The 27881-nt window shown below is 45.3% G+C and overlaps 2 protein-coding genes across 7 annotated transcripts; both read left to right on the forward strand.

Moving 5' to 3' along the window:
* The first annotated feature begins 91 nt into the window (after positions 1-91).
* LOC148757474 (zinc finger protein interacting with ribonucleoprotein K-like) lies at positions 92-15970 on the forward strand. Of its 2 annotated transcripts, none has more exons than XM_019716914.3 (4): positions 92-365; positions 900-938; positions 2965-3091; positions 7006-11126. In XM_019716914.3, exons 1-4 carry the CDS (start codon positions 333-335, stop codon positions 8577-8579), a joined length of 1773 nt encoding a protein of 590 aa, XP_019572473.3. In that variant the 5' UTR covers positions 92-332; the 3' UTR covers positions 8580-11126. The 2 variants fall into 2 exon arrangements, with proteins under 2 accessions (XP_019572473.3, XP_088656584.1); XM_088800458.1 differs by lacking the exon at positions 7006-11126 and adding an exon at positions 15835-15970 and having other exon boundaries at positions 102-365.
* On the forward strand, positions 14568-27881 carry LOC109437583 (uncharacterized). 5 transcript variants are annotated; one of them, XM_088800460.1, is made up of 6 exons: positions 14568-16005; positions 16090-16315; positions 16847-17303; positions 19664-19790; positions 21991-22233; positions 26149-27881. In XM_088800460.1, exons 3-6 carry the CDS (start codon positions 17079-17081, stop codon positions 27231-27233), a joined length of 1680 nt encoding a protein of 559 aa, XP_088656586.1. In that variant the 5' UTR covers positions 14568-16005; positions 16090-16315; positions 16847-17078; the 3' UTR covers positions 27234-27881. The 5 variants fall into 5 exon arrangements, with proteins under 5 accessions (XP_088656586.1, XP_088656587.1, XP_074171483.2 ...); XM_088800461.1 differs by having other exon boundaries at positions 16947-17303; XM_074315382.2 differs by having other exon boundaries at positions 16090-17303.

The following is a 27881-nucleotide window of genomic DNA, read 5'->3' on the forward strand; positions in this document are numbered from 1 at the left end:
TTTGTGCCGATAGCCCCCCCCCCCGTCCCCCCCGCAGGCGTGCAGCCAACGAACACCCAGAAGCAGGGCGTTTCCACGTTTGGACCAGAGGATCTGGGCGGAACTTCCGGCACCGCTCTGGTGACTGTCACTTTGACTGCTCTGCCGTGCAGCCGCAGTATTAGGAACGAGGAATCGGGCTGGAGGTGACTAGAGCGAGAAGGCGCTCGCGGAGGGGTTGTGTCCACTGCACAACGGCTAGTCTGAGGGTCGTCGGCGGTGGGTGATGGCTTACCACTGTCCTGCCTCTTAGGGGGCCCTCCCTCCCCGCCCGGCTCCACTCACGGAGTCGGATGGCGGCGACCGCGCTGAGGAGCCCAGTTCAGGTGAGTGCGCGTTCCCCGGCCATCAAGGCCCTTACCCCACCTGAACACTAAAGCCCCGGGGGCAGGGTACCTGCTCGTGTCTATTCAGTATAGATACCAGCATCCAGGACAGTGGGGAGCTCATGGATAGGGTCCCCATATCTGAAATCCAGTTGTGGAGGGGCGATTGAGCCAGAAGCATTAGCGCCTGGAATGGCAAAGTGAGTTTTACCTCCAATCTCAGAAAACCATGGGCTGGTAGCTATGGAAAGTTGTGAACAGAAGAGGCACATGATCTGAATAAATTTTCAAAGTCGCTCAAAGTTGGAACAGACTGGGAGACTGGGAATGGGATGATAACACTGAGGCATGGGGAGGTTGAGTACTTGTCCAAGGTCACATAGCTGTAAGAGTCAGCATTGAGGACTGAGGCTCAGAGACAATGCAGTCATCCCAGGTCACCTGACTCCGGGGCTACACAGGGGTAAGGAGAGGCCTGAGCCTATGGAGAACTGCCATGATTATATCCCTCTAATGATGTCCCTCTTTCTCCAGATTCCCAAGACTACAGAAGCACTTATGGACTGTACCCAGGTGAGTGGAGGATATTCCAGCCCCTCGGTGGTCCTGATCCTACTTTTTGTCTCTAGGATTGTGTCCTGGGACTCTGCCGGCCACTCTTCCAATCCTTTGGCCTGGGGACCCTGAAGAAACCCTAAGCCCAGGTTCGTAAATCTAGGCTGGAGGTTATATAGAATGGTTCATATTGCTGGTAAGCAATATGAGGAGGTATAAAAGATTATTCCAGATACAAGAACCAGAATGTGCTAATGCTGGGAGGTGAGGCTGAGCTTGTTCAGGGACTTACAGTTATCCTTTCTCATGAGACAGAAAGGAGAGCTGAGAGCAGGTGGGAAGGTGTCAGGCCTGGATTGGCTCCATAAGAAGTTGGCTGTCTCTCTAGAGGTGATGGAAGAAATACTGTAGGAGGTTGGGAGCAGAGGACAGGGATGATCTCACCCAGATCAGGCTCCTTGTGGCTGCAGCATGGAGAACAGACTATAGGTGTGGGGATGAGAGAGGAATAATAGAGAAGAGGTGTCAGCAATACTTCAGGTGAGTGTGGGTAGTTGTACCAGTGAGGTGGCCCTAGAGGTGGAAGAACTGGTTGGATTCTGGATCAGCTTTTTAATGAGGGCCACCCAATTTTTCAGATTTTAAGGATGAGAGAGAGAAAGGTAGGAGTCAGAGTTTTAGAGGTTAGCAGATGGAAGGATGAAAACTCCATTAACCAGAATAGTAAGGTTACTTTTCATTGAGGATGTCAGTTTTGCTATCTTAAGAGTCTGAGATGTTCCAAAGAACAATTGTGGAGAGCGATTAGTTCACGGCCACAAAGGTATAGAACTCTGAGGAGTTCAGTATGGAGACAACCAAAAGGTGGTGGCCATTGTCTGCACTGGGGTGTAGCTGAGGGTCACAATTAGGAGGAGGATCCTGGTCATCGTGGTAATGGTATTAGCAGCTGAGCAAGGGGGAAAACAGGGGGGGGGGGAGCTGGGGAGGGGGGTTGTAACTGGGTCTGATGCTTGGGTACCTGATGGGCATCACAAACACAGACAAAGGAGAGAAGTGGCCATGGGAAGGTTATGGGAGAGTGAATGATCTGTCCAAGGCTTTCATGGGAAGTGTAGATATAAGGGGAATGTTAAAGGACAGGAATAATTGAGACAAGATGACAGTGAGGTTCCGATTATTGCTTATTCACACTTTGGACTTAGCAGGTTTTTGTTGTGATGCATGGTGTGGCCTGGGGTGTTCCACCCAGATTGATGGATTAGTACTGGGGCATAAATGACCATTTATGGAAGTCACTGGGCCTGGGTTGGAGGACCTCTGCAACAGGACTTTAAATGATGTTTAGATGGAGAGAAGAAGGCAGTGGCTGGAAAGGGGCATAAAATGCTGCACAAGTGGAGGAAGGCCATGGGTCTCTGAGATCTGATGTTGTTCTGAGTAGGTGAGGTTGAAGCAAGGAGCAGAACTGGCCAGGGAGGCCTTCAGAAGAGGTTTCATCCTATCTGACAGTGGGGACCATTGGCCTTCTGGGGTAGTACTGGACCTGTTTCAATTGACCAAGCACCATCTGGATGCCATGTAACATGTGGGAAGGCCAGGGAGAGGCCTGTGGTGTGGGCAGGAAGGTATAAGTGGTTGCTGGAGCAAGACTGAGAGAAAGGTGTGGTAGAAAGGGTGATGTAGAGAGTGAATGACGTCAGCCCATGACATTGAGGACATAAGGGTGAAGGGTGAGGTCACATTTGGTTGTGTCTGGGAGGCACGATCTGAGGGACTCCAGGGGAATTGCCTGACAAGAGGGCATATGCCCTAAAGCCAGGCTCAGTTTAGATAGCTTCTCTCTGCCCATGTGCCTGTCATTGCTGTGGGCAGACACAATGATCATGAAACCGTGAGAAGAGAGTGGGTATCTGTGGCCTGATATCTCCTCTAAGACAGGGACATTGGGAGGAGCATGAGCAGGGGGTGGATGTTTGGGTGGATGAACTTGGGATCCTAGAAAAAAAGTTGATCATAGAATGATCTGTCCCCATTATGGCAGGACTGTGTGACCTTTGACGATGTGGCTGTGTTCTTCTCGCAAGAGGAGTGGGGCCTCCTTGATGAAGCTCAGAGACACCTGTACCTCAATGTGATGCTGGAGAACTTGGCACTTATATCCTCGCTGGGTAAGACTCTCATACCCGCCCCAGTATCCTGGTGCCTCTCTGTCCTCTTCCCCCCCAGAGGCAGCTTGACCCTTTCCACAGCCAGACCATGGGCTCTATTAACTTTCCCACTTTCTCAGCATATGTGCTGTGGGTGCCAGTGTTGAGCTTTGTGTACGATGCCAAGTAGCCCCAAGCATTAAGGAAGGGATTCAGGAGTCTGGCAATCAGCTTAATGAATCCTTCCTTATTTGCCTTCTCTCTGTCAGGATAAATGTGTCCAGATCCCTGGCACCTTGTATTTCAAGTTTGGATTGAGTCAATAATTTTAATAATATTGATACAAGGTATAAAAAAATATGGTGAATGTTTAAATATATTTAAAAAATTATTACCATAAAAGGCACATTGCCATTAAGTCCCCGCAATACTCCCCCTCGCTTCAAACACACTTATCCCATTGTTCTTGCCACTTTCTGAAGCAGTTCTGGAAGTCCTCTTTCATGTCTTTAGTTGCGCCATTGTGGTTGCCTTGATGTCCCATATCGATTCACAACGTTTACCTTTCATGGTCATTTTGATGTTGGGGAAGAGCCAGAAGTCACACAGAGCCAGATCCGGTGAATAAGGTGGATGAGGACACACCATAATGTTTTTATTTGACAGAAATTGCCATATACCAGAAGTGATGTGTGAAACAGAGCCTTTCATTGTGATCACAAAATACAGTGAATGCTGCTGCCGAGTGCTATCCAATGGAAAGGCGGGGATCTGCAAAATGGGAAGTGGTGTGTTGAACCTTAGTAACAGTGTGTGACAAGTTTCAACTTGTTTGGTGCAGTAGGGAGTGAGCTATGGCCAAGAGAAGGTGTATTTTAAACTGTGCCTTAAATCATCCTACATCATGACAATGCTCCGTGTCATACATAACTTCTGTTATGACAATTTCTGTCAAATAAAAACATTACGGTGTGTCCTCAGACACCTTATTGGCACAGTGTGACACCTGGCTCTTCCCCAAAGTCACAATGATTCAGGACATGGAGGCAACCACAACAGCACAACTAAAGACACTCATGAAAGAGGACTTCCAGTACTGCTTCAGAAAGTGGCAAGAACAATGGGATGTGTTCCAAGCGAGGGGTTTAATGGCAATGTGTCTTTTACTATAATATATATATTTTTAATTTAAACATTCACAGTATTGTTTGATCATACCTTATATTGTGTATAGGGTACTAATGATGAGGCCAAAGCATTAGGGCTGTAGTAATCCACCAGAGGTACCCTCTAATTTTTCTAGATTTAAGAACAGGCACAGTTGGGCTGTAGAAAGGAGAAGCAGTGAGGATACTCACTCCTTTATATGTTAGATTTTATATAATGTTTTAATCCTTAAAGGCCCTGTTTTAACTTACATTAGGGTATATTAACTATTTCAACTGGGTGGACTATGGGGTACCATTTTATTAAGCCATTTTGTTTCAAATACTTACGTTAATGTAAACTTATTATTCATCATGTTAGAGCATCTGTACCCAATATGGGATATTTTCCAGTAATGGGTGCTATGACTTTGGGAAATTTAGGAAAGACTACAGTTCAGGTGAGGCATATCTATTTTTCTGTTTTATATTTAGTTACTTTCTTAAGATTATAAGGGTACAGTGTGTAAAAGTGATGGGATCCCTAGGTATAAATTGAACCCCAGTAATGATTACATTTTTAAAGTTCAGCCATTGGTGCCTTTTAGTAAATATTATGTGTTATTTATTTATTTATAAACCACATTATTAAACCACATTATTGAGGAATGATTGACATGTAAAAAGCTACATATTTCATGGATACAACTTGATGGGTTTGGGGATAAGTATATATCCATGAAAATCATCACCACCATCAAGGACATAAACATCCATTACCTCCCAAAGTTTCTTCCCACCCCTTCTTTATTATTATAAAAATTATATTGTGTGTGTGTGTGTGTGTGTGTGTGTGTGTATGGTAGGAATATTTAACATAAGACTTACCCTCCTAGCAAACTTTAAGCATCTGAGTACATTACAGTGTTGTTAGCTATAGACACTACTGTATAGATCTCCAGAACTTATTCATCTTGCTAACTCTGTACCCTTCAGCCATCACTTCCCCATTTGCCCATTCTCCCAGCCCCCAGCAAACATCATTCTACTCTTTGCTACTCTAAGTTTCACTACTTTAGATTCCACATATAAGCGAGATCATACAGTATTTGTCTTTCTGTGTCTGGCTCACCTCACTTAGCATAATGCCTTGAGGTCCATCCGTGTTGTTGCAAATGGCAGGATTTCCTTCTTTCTCGTGTCTGAATAATATTCCATTGTATGTATATATTGCATCTTCTTTATCCATTCTTCCCTTTATGGACATTAAGGTTTTTCCATGTCTTGGGTATTGTGATGATGCTGCAGTGATCATGAGAGTCCTGGTAACTCTTGGAGAATCTGATTTAAATTCCTTTAGGAAAATACCCAGAAATGGAATTGCTGAATCATATGGTAGTTCTAGTTATAATTTTTTGAGGAAACTCTATACTGTTTTCCATAATGCTGTACCAATTTACATTCCTACCAAAAGTGTACCAGGGTTACCTTTTCTCCACATCCTTACCTAATTTGTTATCCCAGAGATAAATCCCAGTTGGACATGGTTTATGACCCTTTTAATGTGCTGTTAATTTGGTTTACTAGAATTTTGTTTAGAATCTTTTCATCTGTGCTTATCAGAAATACTGCCCTGTAATTTTCTTGTGTTGTAGAGTTTTTATCTGGCTTTGGTATCGGGGTAATGCTGGCCTCGTAAAATGACTTTGGATGTGTTTCCTCTGCTTCAGTTTTTTGAGAAGGGTTGGTATTAAGTGTTTCTGGAATACACTAGTGAAGCCATCAAGTCCTGGGATTTTCTTTTTTGGAGATTTTTGATTACTGATTCAATGTCATTACTCATTATTGGTCTGTTCAGATTTTTTGTCTTCACGATTAAGTCTTGTTAGGTTGTATGTTCCTAGGAATTTATTCATTTTTTTATAGGTTTTGTTGGTGTATAGTTTTTTGTAGTAGTCTCTTATGATCCTTGTATTTCTGTGGTGTCAATTGTCATGTCCTATATTTCATTTATAATTTTATTTGTGTCTTCTCTATTTTTTGTAGCCTAGCTGAAGACTTGTCAATTTTATCTTTTTCAAGAAAATCTCTTAGTTTTGACTTTTTTCTATTGTTTTCCTATTCTCTATTTTCTCTTTAATCTTCATTTCCTTCCTTTTGCTAACATTGGGCTTAGTTTGTTCTTCTTTTTCAGTTCCTTGAGGTGTGAAGGTAGGATGTTTACTTAAGATCTTTCTTTTTTTCTTAATGTACTCGTAGATATGTATCTGCTATAATCTTCCCTCAGAAATTCTTTTACTAGGTCCCATAACTTTTGGTATATTGTGTTTTTCATTTTCATTTGTCTCAAGATATTTTTTTATTTCATCTTTGCTTCATTTTTTTTTTTTTTTGTCCATGAGTGTGTTGTTTAATTTCCACATATTTGTGAATTTTCCAGTTCGCCTCCTATTATTAATTTCCCCTTTATCGCGTTTTGTTCAGAAAAGATACTTGACATGATTTCAGTTTTCTTAACTTTGTTAAGACTTGTTTTGTAGCCTATCACATGATCTATCCTGGAGAATTTTGCTGTGTTCTTGAGTAGAGTGTATATTCTGCTGCCATTCAGTGGAATGATCTGTATTTGTCTATTAGGTGCATTTGGTCTATACTATTGCTCAAGTGCACTGTCTACCCAACCATCAAGGTTTTTTAAGATGTCAAATCATATTATACAGAGTTAAAAGGACATGATTGATACTCTCCCATCATAGTCAGCATGATTCATCAGCATTTCTCTTCTTTCAGTTTGTTGGCATGCAGTGGAGAATGAAGAGACACTGTCTGAGCAGAGTGTTTCTGTACAAGCTTTGTCACAGGTCAGGACTCCAAAGGCAGGTCCATCCACCCAGAAGATTCACCCCTGTGAGGAGTGTGTCCCAATCCTGAAAGACATTTTGCACCTGGCTGATCTACCTGGGCAGACACCATACTTGCTTGGTGCACATGCAAACATACACCAGCTTCATTTCAGTGCAGAGAAGAGGGACGTGGACAGGGCATCATTTATAAAGAGCTGCATATTTCATGTGTCCAGGAATCCATTCACCTGTAGGAAAGTTGTAAAGGAGTTCCCTGCCACTTTGGGCCTCCTCCAGTACAAAGTCATTCACAACAGTGAAAAGTCAAACAAAATCTCCAAGTGTGGGGATCCTTTTCATGTTGGAAAACATCCTTTAAAGTTGCATGAATGTGGGAAAGCCTCCAGCCACAAACACAGTCTTGTTTACCACCCAAGAGTCTCCACTAGAGAAAGGGTTTATGAGTCTGGCAAATATGGGAAAGCCTTCTGCTGTAAGTACTCAGTTGTTCAGCTCCAGAGAGTCCACACTGGAGAAAGGCCTTATGAGTGCAGTGAATGTCAAAAATCTTTTAGGCAAAGAGCCACCCTCATTATACACCAGAGAATTCACACTGGAGAAAGGCCTTATAAGTGTGGCGAATGTGGGAAATCCTTTAGTCAATGCTCCAACCTTATTGAACACTGCAGAATTCATAGTGGAGAAAGACCTTATGAGTGTGAGGTGTGTGGGAAAGCTTTTGGGTGCAAATCCAATCTTGTTCGGCACCAGAGAACTCATACTGGAGAAAAGCCTTATGAGTGCAACAAATGTGGGAAATTCTTTAGACAAAGCTTCACCCTCATTCAACATCAGAGAATTCACACCACAGCACAGCCTTATGGGTGTGTCCAGTGTGGGAAAGCCTTTAACCAAAGAGCCACTCTCATTAGACACCAGAGAGTTCACACTAATGAAAGGCTTTATGAGTGCAAGGAATGTGGGAAAGCCTTTGGATCCAAATCTAAACTTGATCGGCATAACAGAAGTCACACTGGAGAAAGGCCTTATGAGTGCACTGAATGTGGGAAATCTTTCAGACAAAGCTACAGCCTCGTTGAGCACCAGCGAATTCACAGTAGAGCAAGGCCTTATGAGTGTGACCAGTGTGGGAAGTCCTTTAGCAGAAGAGCCGTCTTTACTAAACATCAGAGAATTCACACTGGAGAAAGGCCGTATAAGTGTGTTGAATGTGGGAAATCCTTTAGTCGCAGCACTAGCCTCATTCAGCACTACAGTATTCACACTGGAGCAAGGCCTTATGCGTGTGGCCAGTGTGGGAAATCCTTTAGGCAAAAGTCTGTCCTCATTCAACACCAGGTAGTTCACACGGGAGAAAGGCCATATGAATGCAGCAAATGTAACAAATCCTTTAGCCAACGCTCAAGCCTCAATCTCCACCAAAAATTTCATACCACAGAGAGGCCCCATGAATGCAAGAAATATGGGAAACCCTTCACTCCAACATCTAATGTTGTTTAACTCCAGAGAGTCCACAATTGAGAAAGACCTTAGACCTGAAGGAAAGGTACTGTCTCCTTGTTCACTATAATGACACTAGACAGCTTTTGTGAGGGAGCTATCTAACTGAAGTTTAACCTCATACTTCCAAATATCCAGAGGGGGAAATTTCCCATGAGTTCCATGTATGTGTGAGACTTACTGCAGCTGTATTGCATATTCTAAACTCACCAGGGCCCTTGCCAGAGTTACATCATGCCAGTTTCTCTGGTAGAAGCCCTCTCACCTCTACTGCCTTGCACAGCATTTCATCAGTTACCCTGATGTACCTAAGGCAAGGCATATGAGGTGTGATTAAAAATATGGTGAATGTTTAAATAAATAAAAAATTATTACAGTAAAAGACACATTGCCATTAATCACCCTCAAAATACCACCCCCCTCGTTTTGAACACACTTATCCCATCGTTCTTGCCACCTTCCGAAGCAGTTCTGGAAATCCTCCTTTGTGTTATTGTGGCTGTCTTGATGTCCTGAATCGATTCAAAACATTTACTTTTCATGGTCATTTTGACTTTGGGGAAGAGCCGTAAGTCACACAGTGCCAGATCTGGTGAATAAAGTGGATGAGGACAAACTGTAAAGTTTTTATTTGACAGAAAAAACTGTAACAGAAGCAATGTGTGACATGGAGCATTGTCATGATGGAGGATGAAACCATTTGCCCATTTCTTGGGCTGTTTTTTATGCACATTGTTTCTTAAATGCTCTAATAAGCCCTTATAATATTCAGAGTTCACCATAGTGTTCCTGGGTACAAACTCAGCTCACACAATTCCATCAAGGTAAAAAAAAACACAACATCAACTTTCCATTGGATAGCACTCAGCAGCAGCATTCACCATATCTCTTGATCACACCTCGTATGTCTGTGCTGTCTCCCATTTGCTGGAGGAAATCTTGAGTAGTCTGTACCCTTCCAATAATTTCCCTTTTCTGATTGAGTATGAATCTGACCCAGTTTGGGCCAAGAGTGGGTTCTGTTGTAGGCTTGCAGGGAAGGATACCTTCTTCGTGGAAACTGTTGGTTTCTCATGGCAATTGTAGTTGATTTTCCACACTCCAATTCAACAACTGGTAACTGTCTGCTTCCCATTGTTCTGGTTTGTGCAATAAAAGTCTTATTATTGAAGCTACCTTTAATCTTGGGGGTTGTATTGACTGTGCAGGGTGGATAGAAAACAGAATTGGGCTTGGTTTGTATGAAGGGATGGACTGCTTTGGTGGGCCCTCAACACATGTGCCTCAGCAGGGACAACATGATAGAGAGTAGTTCTCATTCCAGTTTCAGCCTAATTTGCATTTCTGCCCAAGACCACCTAGGAGCCAATGCAATGCTTTGTAGTCCTAATTTGTGGCCTCCATTTATTTTGAGATCATAGGTCACCCTGAGGCTGGGTCACCTGTTTGGCATGCTCCAGTGCCTTTATAACAGCATGATTTTGCCTCTTGTTCCCAGAGGGTGTCACATAATGCCCAGCACTGTTGAGGGGAAGCTTTCCCCAGGTTCTACAAAGGAGCCAAGTGTCCTGATGTTCATAATTCTGTAGACTGCTGTCATTTCTCAGACTATGGGAACCAGGTTTCAACCATAATTGGTACTGAAATCCTGGGTGTGATTAATAGTTAGTGGAGGAGCCTGCAGGAAACTAGATGGAATATGCCTCTTCTAAATGTGCTTCCACAAATCTGATGACTATGACTGTGAGGAACCACAGGATCTCCTGAGCTGTGTATCTCCTGTAGCTGAAGTCACTGTCAGAGCAAAGAGTCTAAATTTGTATGAATTCCTGTTGTCCTTCTGGACTGTTCACCTCAAGTGCATTGCAGTAAAGGCAGGGAAATGAGGGTAGAGAATGGAGATCCCATTGTCCAGGGATCCAGCCAGTGTTGTCCCAGATCATTACTTGCCAGGATTTCCTGTGCTGATTCAGGGTTGCCCTCCCCTAGGAATAAGGAAAAAGAGTGGATTCAATATTGGCTTGTTAAACCTTCTGGTTTCCAAAACGAGTGGGAGATCCAGATTTGTTTTTTTTGAACTATTTTTTAGAAAATTAACTAAGGCATAATTGGCATGCAATAACCTATAAATAGTCAAAGTGTACAATTTGAAAAATTTTGTCAGTCATGTAAGCTCATAAAACCATCATAATCACATTGAACATATTCATGATTTACCTTGTGCCCTTTTATAATCTCTCCTTGCCCTTCCCAAAGCTATAGGATTCCAGTGATTTACTTTCTTCAACAAAAAATTAGTTGGCATTGTCAAGAATTTTATATAAATTGAATTAGGAAGTGTTTACCCTTTTTTCTGATATTTTTCACATGGCATAACTATTTGAGATTCATCAGTGTTGCTTATGTGGATAGTTCATTCTTTTTATTGTTAAGTAGTATTCTTTTCTCTCTAGCTATTCCATTATTTGTTTGTCCATTCACCTATTAATGAGCTGTTCGGTTGTTTCCAGTTTGGTGCTGTTAGAAATAAAGCTGCAATGAACATAGGCATAGAGTGTGTTTTTTTAATTCAAGTTTATTGGGTTGACAATTGTTAGTAAAGTTACATAGATTTCAGGTGTACAATTCTGTATTACATCATCTATAAATCCCACTGTGTGTTCACCACCCAGAGTCAGTTCTCCTTCCATCACCATATATCACCACCACTCTCCTCCCTTACCCTCTGGGAACCACTAAACTATTGTCTGTGTCTGTGAGTTTTTGTTTCTCATTTGTTTGTCTTGTTCTTTTGTTGTTTTTCATTTATATATCACATATCAGTGAAATCATATGGTTCTCTGCTTTTTCTGTCTGATTTATTTCGCTTAGCATTATATTTTCAAGATCCATCCATGTTGTCACAAATGGTCCTATTTCCATTGTGTATTTATACCACAACTTCTTTATCCATCTATCAAAGGACATTTTGGTTGTTTCCATGTCTTGGCCAACGTAAATAAAGCTGCAATGAACATTGGAGCACACATGTCTTTATGGATAAATGTTTTCAGATTTTTTGGGTAGGTACCCAGGAGAGGGATTGCTGGGTCATACGGTAATTCTATTTGTAATTTTTTGAGGACCCTCCACACTGCCATTCCATAGCGGCTGCACCAGTCTGCATTCCCAACAACAGTGTATTACCCAAAGCAATATACAGATTTAATGCAATCCCCATCAAAATCCCAATGGCATTTTTAAAAGAAATAGAACAAAAAATCATCAGGTTTGTTTGGACCACAAAGGATCCCGAATAGCCAAAGTAATCTTAAGAAAAAAGAACAATGCTGGAGGTATCACACTCCCTGACTTTAGCTTGTACTACAGGGCAACAATAATCAAAACAGCATGGTATTGGCAGGAAAACAGACACATAGACCAATGGAATAGAATTGAGAACCCAGAAATAAAACCACATAAATATAGACAGACAATTTTCTGACAAAAAAGCAAAAAACATACAATGGAGAAAAGACAGCCTCTTCAATAAATGGTGCTGGGAGAATTGGATAGCAATGTGCAAAAAAATGAAACTGGACTGCTATCTGTCACCATGTACCAAAATTAATTCAAAATGGATCAAAGACTTAAGCCTAAGACCTGAAACAATAAACTGCATAGAAGAATTCTTTATATAAATATGTGTTTTATTTCTCTTGTGCCAATACTTCAAAGTACGTGCATGTTTCAGTACTTAAAAAGCTGCCAAACTGTGATCTAAACTGGGTGTACCCATCTATTCTCCCACATATCCATGTAATAATATTAATCATAATGGATAGTAGTAATATACAGTGTGTGATCAAAATATATGGTGAATGATGCTGCCGAGTGCCATCCAATGGAAAGGCAGGGATATTCAATTTGGCAAGTGGCACATCGAACCTTAGTAACAGTAACAGTGGGTGACAAGTTTCAACTTGTTTGGTGCAGTCAGTTGGATGTGAGCTATGGTTAAGAGGTGTGTGTGTGTGTGTGTGTGTGTGTGTGTGTGTGTGTGTGTGTGTGTTTTAAGATTTTATTGGGGAAGGGGAACAGGTCTTTATTGGGGAACAGTGTGTATTGCCAAGACTTTATTGGGGAACAGTGTGTTTTTTCCCAGGACCCATCAGCTCCAAGTCCAGTTGTTGTCCTTTCAATCTTAGTTGTGGAGGGTGCAGCTCAGCTCCAAGTCCAGTTGCCATTTTCAATCTAGTTGCTGGGGGCACAGCCCACCATCCCATGTGGGAGTAGAACCAACAACCTTGTTGTTGAGAGCACGCGCTGTAACCAACTGAGCCATCCGGCCACCCCTTGGCAGCACAGCTGCAGCTCAATTCAAGGTGCCATGTTCAAACTTAGTTGCAGGGGGCGCCCACCATCCCTTGTGGGAGTAGAACTGGCAACCTTGTTGTTGAGAGCATGCACTCTTAACCAACTGAGCCATCCAGCCACCCAGGAGCTCAGCAGCAGCTCAGTGGCAGCTCGTTGGCAGCTCGTTGTCTTCACTCTAGTTGTGGAGGGCACAGCTCACTGGTCCCATGTGGGAATTGAACCAGCAACCCTGTTGCTCAGAAGCTCATGCTCTAACCAACTGAACTATCCAGCCACCTGAGAAGGTGTGTTTTAAAGTGTGTCATAACTCATGGATCGCAAACAACATATTAACATGAATTTTTGTTTCAAACTGTAAAAAAGTGCTAAAGAAACAGACAAAATGTTAAAATTAGTTTATGGTGATGCTGTAGTGACCATGGAGATAGTTTACAACTGGTTTGAGTGATTTTGTAATGGTTGTGAATCGATTGAAGATGAGGAGAGATCGGGACATCCTTCAACATCAAAAACCCAAGAGAATGTTGAAAGAGTAAGCGAAATGATTTGATCAAACAGGTGATTGACTATTAGGGAAATTTCTGAGGATCTGAACATCTCTTATGGCTTTGTTTGAAGCATTTTAACAACAGATTTGAACATGAGGTGAATGAGTGCGAAATTTGTTCCATATATTTTGACTGTCAAAAAAGCAACAGTGTTTGTCATTTTCGTTGGAGCTGCATGATCATGCCACTTCAGATTCCAGCTTTTTAAGACATGTTATCACAGGAGATGGAACTTGGGTCTATAGTTATGATGCTGAGACCAAGGTTCAAAGTTCTTAATGGAAGTCTCCCAGTTATCGTGGTAAAAAAGTGCATCAATCAAGATCTAACATCAAGGTGATGTTAATTGTGTTTTTTGACCTTGATGGAATTGTGTGAGCTGAGTTTGTACCCAGGAACACTACAGTGAACTCTGAATATTATAAGGCTTTATTAGAGCATTTAAGAGATTATGTGGGGCAGCTGGATGGCTCGGTTAGAGTGCGAGCTCTTAATAACAGGGTTGCTGGTAGGATTCCCACATGGGCCAGTGAGCTGCGCCCTCCACAACTAGACTGAAGCCAACGAAATGCCACTGAGCTGCTGGAGGGGGCGGCAGGATGGCTCAGTTGGTTAGAGTGCGAGCTCTTAACAAGGTTGCCGGTTCAATTCCTGCATGGGATGGTGGGCTGCGCCCCCTGCAACTAAAGATTGAAAACGGCGATGACTTGGAGCTAAGCTACGTCCTCCAGAACTAGATTAAAGGACAACCACTTGGAGCTGATGGGCCCTGGAGAAACACACTGTTCCCCAACATTCCCCAATAAAAAATTTAAAAAATAAAAAATGAAAAAATAATATAAAATATATTTTTTTAAAAAGGAAATGATGTGCATAGAAACGGCCTGAGAAATGGGCAAATGGTTTCATCTTCCAGCATGACAATACTCCATGTCACACATCGCTTCTGGTATGGCAGTTTCTGTCAAAAACATTACAGTGTGTCCTCATCCACCTTATTCACTGGATCTGGCACCGTGCAACTTCTGGCTCTTCCCCAAAGTCAAAATGACCATGAAAGGTAAATGTTTTGAATCAATTCAGGACATCAAGGCAGCCACGATAGTACAACACAAAAGAGGACTTCCAGAACTGCTTTAGCAGGTGGCAGGAATGATGGGATAAGTGTGTTTGAAGTGAGGGGGAGTATTTGAGGGGGATTAATGGCAATGTGTCTTTTATTGTAATATATTTTTTAAATTTAAACATTCACTGTATTTTTTGGTCACACCTCATACATTTTTCTTGTAGACTGCATTCCCAACTCTGGAAAAAGGATATTTCTTCACCTTGAAACGACTATCTACTATACTGTGCATCCCACTGTTTCTCACATTCTCCATTCATTTATTTGTCATCCTCTTCGTCCATCAGACTCAAAGGCATTCCTTTGCATGATGTCTCCCTGGCCTGTGTGTCCTTAAAAAGACCATTATGATATTTGATCTTGTCTATTCCACATCTGACTAAAGCCATCAAAAGATGGGATTGGCTTCACTGCCATGTTGTAGCCTTTCCTCTCTAGTTGTCCTTCAGGCTCCTCAGCCAGTCGGTGTCTGTGTTCAGCTGCAACTCAGATCCTGAATCTGTTCCAAATGCTCCCCCATCTCAATCCAATGTCTCCACTTGAATGTCTCAAACACACCTTGAGCTCATCGTGAGTAACAGAATTGCACCATCTTGCCTACAACATCCCCTATTTCAGTGAATAGTCTTGCCATCCAAATAAGTTTGAAATCCAGATTCAGCCTTTGGCCATAATACTCTACACACATACACAGTGCTGAGAAATTTTGACTGCATCACATAAGCCCACTCTGATGTCTGTCTGCGTGTTTGTTTTTAATGATTAGGTCCTAATGTTAGTGTTTTCTTATCCAATACCAATTTGCCATGCATCTTTTATCTGTGTCTGCATGCAGTGATGATCATTGGGTGGTTGATTATTTTATGAGCTGTTGAAACATTTGTATCCTATTGCTATTTTGCCTGTATTGGCTAGAAATCCTCTATGAAGAAGAATTTTCCATAATCTATTCAGTTACCTCAAAATACAGTCTGTACAGAAAAGAGAGGAAAGAGCTTGATACCTTCACTCTATTTAGAAATTTCTAGAATAGTTATTTGTATCACTGACATCATCTTCAAACAATAACCAAATGTTTATCTTGGGGATAAGATACCCCCTTTGCACACAGGCTCCGTCATAGTAGGAAGAAAGCATTTGGTCTCACACTTCTGGAAGCTGGAAGTCCAAGATCAAGGTGTCAGCAGATTTTGTGTCTGGTGAGAGCCCTCTTTCTGGTTCACAGACAGCCTTCTTGCTGTGTCTTCACATGGAGGAAGGAGCAAGAGAACTTTCTGGGGCGTCTTTTATAAGAACACCCCACCCCACTGTAGGGGCCAAATGGGATGAGTGCCCAGAGATGGGGCTCAACCAAACAGGAGGAGAGCCCAGAGAGAGAGAGAATGAGGACTCTTAGGTAAGTGTCATTATTGGGAGTTGGGAGTGAGTACACAGGCAAATGACATGAGGGGATTTCATTGATGTGTTGGAATGTCTCTAGGTCAAGGTTTCGCCTTGATCAAGAGAGGACTCAACCCGGAGCAGGGCTGTCCAAGAGAGGACTCAACCCAGAGCAGCGGTGACTGGATTCTTGTCTCTGTACAAGAAAGAATTCAAGAGACAGATCCAAGACAGTGAAAGTGATTTATTTAAAATTAAAATACACACTTCAGAGGAAAATGTGGGTGAACTCAGAGAGGAGTCGCTCTGAGGAGGTCAAGATCGGGGTAATTATCTATCCCAGGGCAGGGGTATTGGAGACGTCCCATTGATATAGTTCATTTATCTGCTGCCCTGGGAGGGACCTTCCATTTCTGCTTTTTCTTATTTGGTTCTTCTGGTACGGATATGACAGATATATGATGGGAGTTGTAGTAACCACAATGCAAATGAGATTATAATGACACTATAATTAGCTAAAGGGCAGGTCCCAGTTATAGGGATCAGCCTAGCTGGAAGAAAATGGTGCTTACTTTTCTCCAGCGGCAGGCACTGGATACATTCACTTTGTTACTGTTGTAACGAGTGAAACACTTCACTTTGTACCTTGGAGGGGGCTGTCAATTTCCTAGGCTACATGGCCTGTCTCAAAGGGGAGGACAAAAAAGGGAACTTATGTCAGGGCCAGCCTGATCCCACTGGTGCACCTGGTCACCTGGGTGGGGTGCTAACAGCATATTTATGGGGATGTTGAGGCAGAAGGAAATACGAAGTTTTAAAAACTTACAATATAGTGTGTCTACTCGCTCCATTAAAAGTATATGAAATAACAAGAAGCAGAAAATACAACCGGTCTACTTGAGGAATATCCGAAGGTTCCCCCCTCCTTCTTTGGAACTTCTGCATGCCCCCTCCCAGCGTTCCTTCTAGGCCTCTCGGCCCTTGTCTCCTAGAAGAGGCGGAGCATCGCTCGTGTTCCTGGATGCAAGGGGAAAAAAACTACATTACCCAGAAGGCTGTGCTCCGCGAAGGGCGGTGTGCGCCAGACCGATGACGCCAGCGAAAGGGGACGTTGTTGGCTCGCGTTGGGGACTTCCGACGTTGCCTGAGTGGATGTCCGTTGGTGTCGTGGCGGGTCTTTGGGGACTAAGCGGGGTTAGGACAGAGGGACGGCTCCGCCCGCGCCTTCGTGGGACACGGGGAAGGTCGGCTGAGCCCGCGGGACGCCCAGCTCCACCACGCAGTCCAATGGCAACTCCGATGGAGACGGCGCAGGTGAGTGGACGGTGCCCCAGGCCCCTCGCACTCTTGGGACGGCAGTGTCTGGAGACTTCTTGCCCTGTCCCGGCCGTGGTGTCTCGGAGCCCCGGGATGAGGTCACATTCGGCTGAAAGTCAGGGGCTCTAGGGGTCGGGTCCTGCTTCTGCCATGCTGTGTGGAAGGGAGAGACGTAGGTTTTGTAATTCCCCTGACTCCTAACCCCACGTTGCATGAGTGGGACAGCTCTTCCGAGGCTGTGACCTTGAGCAAGCCCCCTGAGCTGCTGCCCTGAGCTTCTGTTTTCCTGGGTATGAAATAGGAATACTAACAATTTCTCGTTCTGGGTTGAGGGAACTAAAAAGGGTACGTGGGTGATATGTGCCCAGTGTCCAGCACGGGCCAGGGAGCATCGCTCCGGGAGCTGCTTCCACGGAGAGATGCCTCCCCGGCCTGTGTCGGTCTTAGAGGCTCCCCATAGCGGGAGGCTGACCCTTGGGCCTCCCTGGCCTCTAACCACTTCCCCACAGACCCTGCTGTTTTTTGGTCCCTTCTCCTCCTGCCTGGTCTCCTTATGTCTGCATCAGGGATCATTCGGGTAGAAACAATATCCTTTGAACGGGTAGGGGAGAGGCAAGAGTAACGTTTTTGGAATTGCTCCTACACTAGGAAAGAAAAGGTGACAGGCAGGCTGGGAGCCGAAAAGGCCAAGGAATTTATCTTTTATTTCACAGCAAGTGGAACTGGCGTCCCAAGACAGTAGTGAATCCATCTTCCTGTTTAAGATGTTCAATTTTATTTGAAAAGTGAGTCCATGCAAATAGTAATGATAGGAGGGTAGTGTCATTTTGGACATAAATGCACAAGAGACGCCCAGGTAATTCTCTCGCAGTCACCCTGAGTGCCCCTCATTATAGCTCTCATCACTGTCAGTACTTGTCTTACTCGTTAATTTCCCGTCCAGGTGTTTCCCTCCCTCACTTTCAGACTCACTCCAGTGTGCCTTCCTGAAAGGCCTTCCCTGTCACCCCATCTAAAGCGAACTGTAATCTCTTCAGTCTCCTTGCTCTATTTTCTTGTCTTTGGAATTTTTAGGGCCTTCTGACATTGTCTTGCTCATTTACTTAGTTGCTTGTTTAGGATTTGTTTCCAGCCCTGGACCATGAGTGCCTATTGCTGCTCTATGTCAAGACCTAGAAAGGTCTGGGCTTGTAGAAGGTACTTAGTAAATGGTTGAATGAATGAATGGGTCTCGCCCTCAGGAGCTCCCATTACTCTTACCATAAGTACAAACTCCCGCTGTGGCCGGAAGGGCTCTTCTGGATCTGCCCCGTGACACCTCCATGCTCCTCCTCTTCAGATCTTCCTTTGTTCATGGCACCCAGCCAGGTGGTCCTGAACTTGCCAAACTCCTGCCCATTTTGCAGCCTTTGCCCTTGCACTTCCCTTTGTCTGAGTCCCTGTCCCTAGGTCTCTGCAGGGCTGTCTCTCCGAATCCTTTCTGTGTATCAGTGTAAGCTCTTAGGATAGTCTTTTCTTAGCTGCTTTAGTTGTAGCTAAGATACCCCTGACCCCTACCTGCCCATCTTTTGGCAATTCTGGGCCTTCTTTTGATGGATGTTCAAATCCTGCCTCTCCTCCTTAATTGTGAGATTCTGGGTGACTTTCTAGAGCTGCCTGAGCCCTGGGCTGCTGACTGTGACATGGCGGTGATGATGACATTTACCTCATGGGTTGCTGGAGGATTAGTAAAAGTCCCAAAATACGTTGGAGTGCCAGGCACTGCAGTATTTGCTGTGTGAACATTTCTTCTTTAGTTCTCAGACTTGCCTGGTGAAATGGAAATGATTACTGTGCCGATGTGGAAATCGAGGCCTAGAGAAATGATATGATGTCCTCCCCACATTCACATAGCAGCTGGCAAGTGTCAGAGTCAGGGATTTTGATTCAAAAACCCGGGAGTCTGGCCCCAGAGCTGGAGACAATCCCTCTGCCACGGCGTGTGAGGCCCTCAGCCGGGGGCAGGCAGATGGCGAGCACCAGGGAGGCTCAGCTGCTGCTGCTGCTGCTGTTTTCACTGTTGGAATTATTTTCATGATTATTTCCCTGTTCCTCTGATATCCCAGAGTACTTACTGTCTGCTACACAGTCCTCCTGGGAATGTCATTGTCTATGTCAATTCCAGTGGCTTTTCCAGGGAGGTTTTTCTCTGTCCACAGGCCATGTCCTCCTATTCCTTAGAGCCCTGTGTGGAGCTCAGCCCTCAGAAGACCTCGGTGGTTCAGGCCTGGGCCTCTGCACCTTCACCAGCGACTAAGTGGCAGGTTCTGATCCCGTCAAAGTACACAAAGCCAACACCACTACCTTTGACTTTCCAGATGTTGGTGACCTACAAGGATGTGGCTGTGACCTTTACTCAGGAAGAGTGGGGACAGCTTGACCTGGACCAGAGGTCCCTGTATTGGGAGGTGATGCTGGAGACCTGCAGCTTCCTGGTCTCACTGGGTAAGTGCTCACATCTCACCCCTGTGGGTGACCCCAACCTTCTTGATTTCTGGCTAGTCAAGAATGTCACAGAAGCTACCTTCCCTCTTCCCCACAGCCCCTGCTGTTTTTTGGTCCCTTCTCCTCCTGCCTGGTCTCCTTATGTCTGCATCAGGGATCATTGGGGTAGAAACAATATCCTTTGAAACACAAACCCTCATCCCAGTGCCCAGCACACTCAGGCCTCAGTCTGAGGTCTGTATTCTAGATTCCACAGGAGGGGAGCTGACTGGCCCAGCCTGGTTGGGTTAACATGTCCCTACGACCCAGTTAGCAGGGCTGTGGGTGATCTGGCTGTTCTCTTAAGAGAGGGTGAGTCAGGCAGGTCCCCACATGGCAATTGTCATCAGTGCCACCTAGGGCTCTTCCTAAACAACACAATCTTGGTAAAAAGGCCCCTGGTGTCACATGATCATCATGTTTCCTGAGGCCTGGACCATAGTCCTCCATTGGGGTAGGAAATGACATAGAAAGTACATAGAGATGTCATGAAGTGCCATGGGTGGACACCCTGAGAAAGCTAGTCCTTTCTCCTTCTCTGTCTGGCATGCTGTCATTGTCAACAGAAAGTCTCGGATCAGTGTTGAGTCTTCTGTGTCCCCTAATTGGGGCTAATTTCTCTTTTCAACCAGGAAACAGCCTCCAGCTCACAGTCCTTAACCATTTACATGAGCTCGCTGGGACTTACTGGCATTATTTTCATTTTATTTGTTGTGTTTTGATGGTGACTTTTTGATGGTGGGAAATGAAATTGACTTTTTTCATTTACCAGAGCAAAACAGTTCCCTTTTAGAATAAAATATTTAGGAATAATAAAAAGTGTGTTGGTTTAAAGAGAAACCATCAGTAATGATGGCATGCTGTGTGCTTTGCAGACCCATCACTCTGAGTTCAGCTGGGAAGATAGACATCAGTTCTTAGATGAATTAGATGAATTATGATGAGTTGTAGAAGGAAAAGTAAGAGGAGTTTAGGAGTGTATAACCATGGGGTCATAACCTATCACAGATGCTTCAAAAAAGGCATCTGAGGAAGTGACATTGGAGCTAAGACTCAAAGGCTAAGAGCTAGCTAGAAGGGGAGGTGAAGGCTGATTCCTCCAGGTAGAGGAATCAGCATGAGAAAAGGCCCTAAGGTGAGAGCTAGCTCGGCTCCTGGCAGAGCCAAAGGACCATGTGATTCACCTTTTCTCCTCCTCCCTGAGCCCCTCAGCTCAGTGCCAGGCATCAGTGACTTTTACTGAGACTTGTGTGAATGGATCCTGGGCTATGGATCAAAACCTGCCAGTTGCAACTTCATTGGGTCCTGGTACCTCAGTCACTGGACTTGTTCAAAGAACCCTCCCATCTCTATTGACATGTATTTGGCTGCACGTTACAGAAAGACTGGCTCACACTGCCTTCCCCCTGAAGGATGTTTACACGGCACCTAAGGAGAAGCCCCAGGTGGGACTGGCACATGGGTTTGGGCAAGCAGCAGTCTGCTTATGTCCTCAGTGGCATGAGGCTGTCTGCTCTTCTCCCGGAACTGGGCACTGGTGCCCTTTTGGGGATGTAGGAGGTGGCAGTGACTGAGATTCCGTTGTGCAGCCCTCTCTTCCCACGTGGGGATAAGGGCTTTCTCTTCAGAATGAGTATCCAGCTCAGCTTCCCTGCCTACCTTTCATTACTGATGATCTGGGATGCTATCTGCCCATTTGTTTGCACCAGTAGTTTTCAGTTCTCTCTGGGCACGGGAATTCCCTGGGGACATTTCACAGATACTGATCCTAGGCCTCACCCCAGGAGAGTTTGTTTCTATTGGTCTGAAGTTGTAATCAGGCATCCATAGGGGGTTCTGAATCAGGGAGTGTCGGAGAACCTTCTGGAAGGATGGGCTCACCTCCTGGTGCCCGTGGCTATGTGTGAAAGTAGAGTGGTAGTTCTGACTGGTGAAGTTCAAGGGGGAGTGGTGTTGTGTAGACAGACAACACCATCCTCCACAGCAGTTGTACCCCAAGAGTAGGACTTGTGCCCTTGGTGTCCAGGTCTCACCTCAGCATTTTCTTTACTTTGGGAGCAGCTTCATTCATGGTCTTGTCTTTGTCATGAAGTCCCAAACAGGACGGAGAGGTTTCATTCTTAGCAAAACACCTGTCTCTGATTTCTTTCTCCATCAACAGGGCATCCGGTTCCCAAGACAGAGTTGACCCACCTGCTAGAGCATGGGCAAAAGCTGTGGACTGTGGAGAGAGGCATCTCACGTAGCACCTGTCCAACAGGTGGGCGCCAACAGGTGGTCAGGTGGAGTCATGGCAGTCTTCAGAATACAAGGGCACCACCGCCTCTGGACTTGTGTGTGAAACTCTGTGACCTCTTGGGAGTTCTGGTTTCTCTGTCTCATCAAGATATATGTACGTCAACAGGTCAGCTCTGAGCCACACCATTATGTAGAGACCCAGGAACCTTCTAATGTCTGGATGCAGCTTTGCGGTGACTTGAGCAAAACCCAGCTGATGGAGGGGAAACAATGGGGGGAGGGAGAAATCACACTCTTTTGCACGTATCCTTCCCTTCTATGTGTTCTTTTGGCAGGATCCGGGCATTTGGCTACACCTGGGTGCTCAGGACTGGGGATATGGTTCAGCTGTGTAACCAGGAACAGAGCCAGTAGGCTGGGCTTATGTCATCTCAGCCTGCTCTTGGAATATTAGTGACGATAGTTCCTATGTGATTGGGTGGTTTGAAGTTGTAATGAGGTATTAGCCCAGTGCCTGGTCTGTAGAAAGGGTCGACAAAAGTCAGTTTTTATTGTAGCCATGTAATTAAGTTAACCATGAGTGATAGTGACACCACACCTTTCCTTCTGGACTCAGAGGAGAAGAGGCCTTTCTTCTCCCTGAAAATACTACTACACCATGTGCCCTCTGTAGCCCACTCAGTCCCGCCTTCATCCATCCATCCATCCTCCTGTTTGCCCATCAGACACCCAGAAGCAACCCCTTGCACTGTTTCTCCTTGCCCTACTTGTCCTGAGAAACACCACGGTGATGTGTGACCTTCTTGGCCCCACATCTGTGCTTCTGCGTGTAACTGGAGTCCTCCACAGTGATGCACGGTCTTTCCTCTCTGGTGGTCCTTCAGGCAGTGAGTGTCTGGCCAACCCCGCCACCAGCCCTAGGTTCCGAACCTAATCTCTACTTAAGTGTCTCAGAGGGCTCACCATGCTTAGAAGACACTCGTGATCATGCCCACTCCTCCCCACCCCCAGGTCAGAGAATGTCCTGCCGTCCAAGCAGGTGAGAAGACTGAGCACCTCAACATCTCTGCCTCCATCAGACCAAGCAGCCATCCACCCGCAGTTCTGCCCATTTGACACTATCTGTGTCTCCTGAATTCATCACCTCCACCTTCATCCTTCGTCTCCTGCCTGGATGATGCCAGACATTCTTATCAGGTCTCCCCCCGTCTACTCTGTGCCTCTGGTCACTCTTTGTGGCACAAGCTTCTGCAGCCACTCAGACATGTTCCAAATTGTCACCACTTCCTCGATCACTGACATCCTAGCACATAATCAACATCATGTTAAAGGCTACGTGCTTTTACTTTCTGCCCCTGACTCTTTAGAGGCTCATCTATGACTATCTCACTCCTGTGCTTTCCCTTCTTGTCCTCTGTGGACAACGTCTTACTTCTGTTCATGGCTAGTCTCTCCAGCAGAGCCCACATCACTCCTTTACCTTCTCAGGGAACTTGCTTCTTGTTTTCTGCCTTGTCTGTGCTTCATCCTCTGTCTACTCAACATATAAATATGCTCAAGGTACTTACACTTGGGGAAAAATCAAACAAACAAATGTTTTTCGATCTGTAAAAGCCCACAACTAATGTGCACTCTACTTACAAAGACAAGTTCCTTGAAGGAGTTGTCTCATTTCTGGAAAAGATATATACACTTGACTTGTATATGTATTGTTTAAAATCTCCTTGATTTTTTTTTTTTTTTTTTTTTTTTTTTTTTTTTTATAGGAGCTGTACAGTAATGTGCACAAATCTTAAGGGTTCAGCTTAAAATTTTTACATGTATTTTAACTGAAGTGTCTGCTACTCTGGTCAAGATTGTGAATATTTCCAGGACCGTGGCAGGTTACTGGTGCCCCATCCTTGTTAATAGCTCCTTCTACAGTGGTAACCACTGTTTCTACTTTATCACTGTGGATTGGTTTTAGTGTTCTTTTTTTTTTTTTTCATTAACTTTTTTTTTTTTTTTAAGATTTTACTGGGGAAGGGGAACAGGACTTTACTGGGGAACAGTGTGCACTTCCAGGACTTCTTTTTCCAAGTCAGGTTGTTGTCCCTCCAATCCTAGTTGTGGAGGGTGCCGCCCATCCTCAAGTTGTTGTTCCCTCATTCCCAGTTGTGGAGGGCGCAGCCCAGCCCCAGGTCCAGCCGCAGCCGCCAGCCGCAGGGGGCACAGCCCACCATCCCTTGCGGGAGTCGAACCGGCAACCTTGTGGTTGAGAGGACGCACTCCAACCAACTGAGCCATCTGGGAGCTCAGCAGCAGCTCAGCTCAAGGTGCCGTGTTCAATCTTAGTTGCAGGGGGCGCTGCCCACCATCCCTTGCGGGACTCGAGGAATCAAACTGGCAACCTTGTGGTTGAGAGCCCGCGCTCCAACCAACAACTGAGCCATCCAGGAGGCAGCTCAGCTCAAGGTGCCCTGTTCAAGCTTAGTTGCAGGGGACAGAGCCCACCATCCCTTGCGGGACTCGAGGAACCGAACTGGCAACCCCATGGCTGAGAGCCCACTGGCCCATGCGGGAATCGAACCGGCAGCCCTCGGAGCCAGGTGCACGGAGCTCCAACTGCCTGAGCCACCGGGCTGGCCCTCTTTTTTTTTTTTTTTTTCGGTGTGTGTGCGTGTGCACGCGTGTGCATGTTCACACTCCTTGAACGACAGAAATTTATTTTCTCACATTTGGAGGCTGGAAGTCCGAGATCAAAGTGTCAGCAGAGTTGGTTTTTACTGAGATCCCTCTCCTTGGCTTGTTCTTGCTGATGTCACTGCTGTCATCCTAATTGCCCAGTGCAACAATGAGAAGAACCAATAGGATGTATATGTACATAGAGATTTATCTTTAAGAGTTGGCTGTTGCGATTGTGATGGCTCAGTGATTTCAAAATCTGTGAGGCAGACCAGTGAGCTGGAAGAGCTGATGTTGCAGACTTGAGTGTGGGGGTCTCATCCTAACACCATGAGTTGGTTGGCTGAGGCCCACCCACATAATGAAGGGTAGTTTGCTTTTCTCAAAGTCTGCTGATTTAAGTGTTAATCACATTTAAAAAGTACCTCACAGTAACATCTACAGTGGTGTTTGACCAGACAGCTCAGCATGATAGCCTGGCAAAGTTTACATATAAAATTAAGTATCACAAAGAATAAGGATAATGACACATAATTTAGTAAACACTCCTGTCAAGAAGTGTGCCAAGTGCTTTTACAGACATTTTCTCATCTACTCTTCATGGCAGTCTGGGAAACGGGGTGTCTCATAGTCAGTCTCTCAGATGAGGAAATTACGACTTAAAGAAGAAAGAAGTCCATCCAAGATTAGCTCACTGGATGGTGGCAGGGCTAGAACCCAGGTATTCTGACCCCTGAGCCCTCACTCTTAACCATCACACGGATGCCTCAGAGCAGAAACTTGTCTCTTGTGCCATTTGGCCCTGTGTGTCCGTCTGTCCCCCTCTTCTGAGGTCTTTATTGCCTTCCTCCTGAAACCATCCCTTCTATGTCAGCTTCACCAGGCATCTGGTGGCCTTTTCTTCTTTAATTCTTCAGCAGTCTTCAAGCGTGGATCTACCCATGCTAACTCCTTCCATTTCAACCAGTGCCCCTCCCTCTTCCTGGCAACTCTGACTCCTCCATCAGGACCCATCTCATGGGGCGCTTCCTCTGGGAAGATGACTTTGTCTTCCCAGTCTTGTTAGGCCGCTTCCCAATACTCTCGAAGTACCAAGAGATACCAATTCTTGGGGCACATGTCCCCCAGTGTTATCAAAATTGCCCTCCCTGCCTTACTCTGGGCTGTAAGGTGGAGTCTCCACTCCAGGTCCTCTGTGCCCTGGTCCAGCCTGCCATCCAGATTTTCCCTTTAATGGTGTCAAGGGTACAAGGACCATAAAAGGTCATGAGAAACCTATGTCCCTAGGTTATAGGGACATAAAAACACAGCAGTTGTCAGTGCTGTTTTCATCCTTATTTGCCCACTGAAGTGTTGTTTTTGTTTCTTCCAAGTTGTATCGTTAAAAGTCCCCCTTTATGTCCTGGATTCTCTTCAGGTGACAGAACAAAACTTCAGACCAGTGAGCAAAGCACTTCTCAGCCAGCTTTGTGTGAGGGAGCCTTGTTCAAGGGAAGCCTGACTCCAGGATCCTCAAGAGACTCCAGGTTGGGGCAAGCCAGTGATCGGGAAGGATGTATGGAAATGAGGCCAGAGACAGACTCCCACAAGGAGACCCATCTTGGGAAAATGAGCCTTGAAGATGATGGATTAGGGACAGACAATGGTCTGCACTCCGTGGTGTTACAGGAGAGAGTCTCTAGGGGAGATGTTCTCCAGGAATGTGACCCACAAGAACCAGCAAAAGGCCCCACAATTCACACAGGGAGTAACCTCTACAAATGCAAGCAGTGTGGAAAAGGTTTCAGCAGGAAGTGGTACCTCATTCGCCATCAGCAGGTTCATGTGGGAATGAAGCCTTATGAATGCAACGCATGTGGGAAAGCCTTCAGCAGGAAGTGGTACCTCGTTCGCCATCAGCGAGTTCACACGGGAATGAAGCCCTACAAATGCGACGCGTGTGGGAAAGCCTTCAGTCAGAGCTCCACCCTTATCCGGCACTACCTCATCCACAGCGGGGAGAAACCCTACACGTGCACAGAGTGCGGGAAGGCCTTCAGGCGCAGGTCCTACCTCGTGCAGCACCGCCCCATCCACACAGGAGAGAAGCCCTATGAGTGCGGCCAATGTCGGAAGGCCTTCAGCCACCGCTCGACCTTCATTCGCCACAACAGGACACACACTGGAGAAAGACCCTTCGAGTGCAAAGAATGTGCAAAGTCTTTCAGCAACAGAGCGCACCTCATCCAGCACTACGTCATCCACACGGGGAAGAAGCCATATGAGTGCACAGCCTGTGGGAAGGCCTTCCGGTGCAGTGCTGAGCTCCTGCAGCACCAGCGGGTCCACACAGGCGAGAAGCCATACGAGTGTGCAGTATGTGGGAAGGCCTTCCACCGGAGCACGTACCTCCTGCAGCACTCTGTCATCCACACTGGGGAGACGCCGTACAGGTGCCTCACGTGTGGGAAGGCCTTCAAACGCAGGTCCTACCTCCTGCAGCACCAGCGGGTCCACACCTGAGAAGCCCCGGCAGTGCTGGGACTATAGAAAGGCCTTTCATAAGGGGATCCACAATGGAGGAAAAACCCCTTTAAGTGCAAAGAATGTTGGAAAGGTTTTTTTGGTCAACTCTTCAAACGCATGAGTAGTCACTTTGGAGAGAAGCCCTGTAAATGCAGTGCATGTAAGGAAGCCTTTAGCCACTGCTCGTGGAAGTGATAGGGTAGGTAGGAAGGTAGAAATGAGCAGAAGGAGGGAACTAGCCCTGGTTAGGAGGCCTCTTGCAGCTGCTCTCACTTGGGACATTAATGGCAATGTGTCTTTTACTGTAATTTTAAAAAATTTAAACATTAACCATATTTCTTGATCACACCTTGTACATCCTGCTTCTCAGGACCATTTTAATGAGCTCCTCAAATAAATGATGGGAAATTAATGGGTTCATGCTTACATCTGGAGAAACAACCTTGGGAACCAGAAGGGAGGATGGGACACCTCAGCAGAGAGAGAGGCAGAAAACGGAGAGGTGGAGACAATTCTACCCATAGAAATAAAAATCCTCACACAATGTAAGGAGAGGCTGCTTTCCTCTCTTGGGCCAGCCCACTCCGTGTCTTGGAGTGTACTTGCTTTTACTAATAAACTTCTTGGTGTCCTATGCTGCACAAA

Source organism: Rhinolophus sinicus, chromosome 8 (assembly GCF_057876585.1).
Source record: "Rhinolophus sinicus isolate RSI-liver-muscle chromosome 8, RSI-T2T, whole genome shotgun sequence".
Taxonomy (NCBI): Eukaryota; Metazoa; Chordata; class Mammalia; order Chiroptera; family Rhinolophidae; genus Rhinolophus; species Rhinolophus sinicus.

Excerpts from the sequence above, each read along its gene's own strand:
- LOC109437583 (XM_074315382.2), top strand. The coding sequence starts at position 17,079 with ATGACGCCAGCGAAAGGGGACGTTGTTGGCTCGCGTTGGGGACTTCCG. Across the intron at positions 19,791-21,990 it reads CAGCTTCCTGGTCTCACTGG|GGCATCCGGTTCCCAAGACA; the intron begins GTAAGTGCTCAC and ends CTCCATCAACAG. Across the intron at positions 22,234-26,148 it reads AGATATATGTACGTCAACAG|GTGACAGAACAAAACTTCAG; the intron begins GTCAGCTCTGAG and ends GATTCTCTTCAG.
- LOC148757474 (XM_019716914.3), top strand. The coding sequence starts at position 333 with ATGGCGGCGACCGCGCTGAGGAGCCCAGTTCAG. Across the intron at positions 366-899 it reads CGCTGAGGAGCCCAGTTCAG|ATTCCCAAGACTACAGAAGC; the intron begins GTGAGTGCGCGT and ends CTCTTTCTCCAG. Across the intron at positions 3,092-7,005 it reads GGCACTTATATCCTCGCTGG|TTTGTTGGCATGCAGTGGAG; the intron begins GTAAGACTCTCA and ends CTCTTCTTTCAG.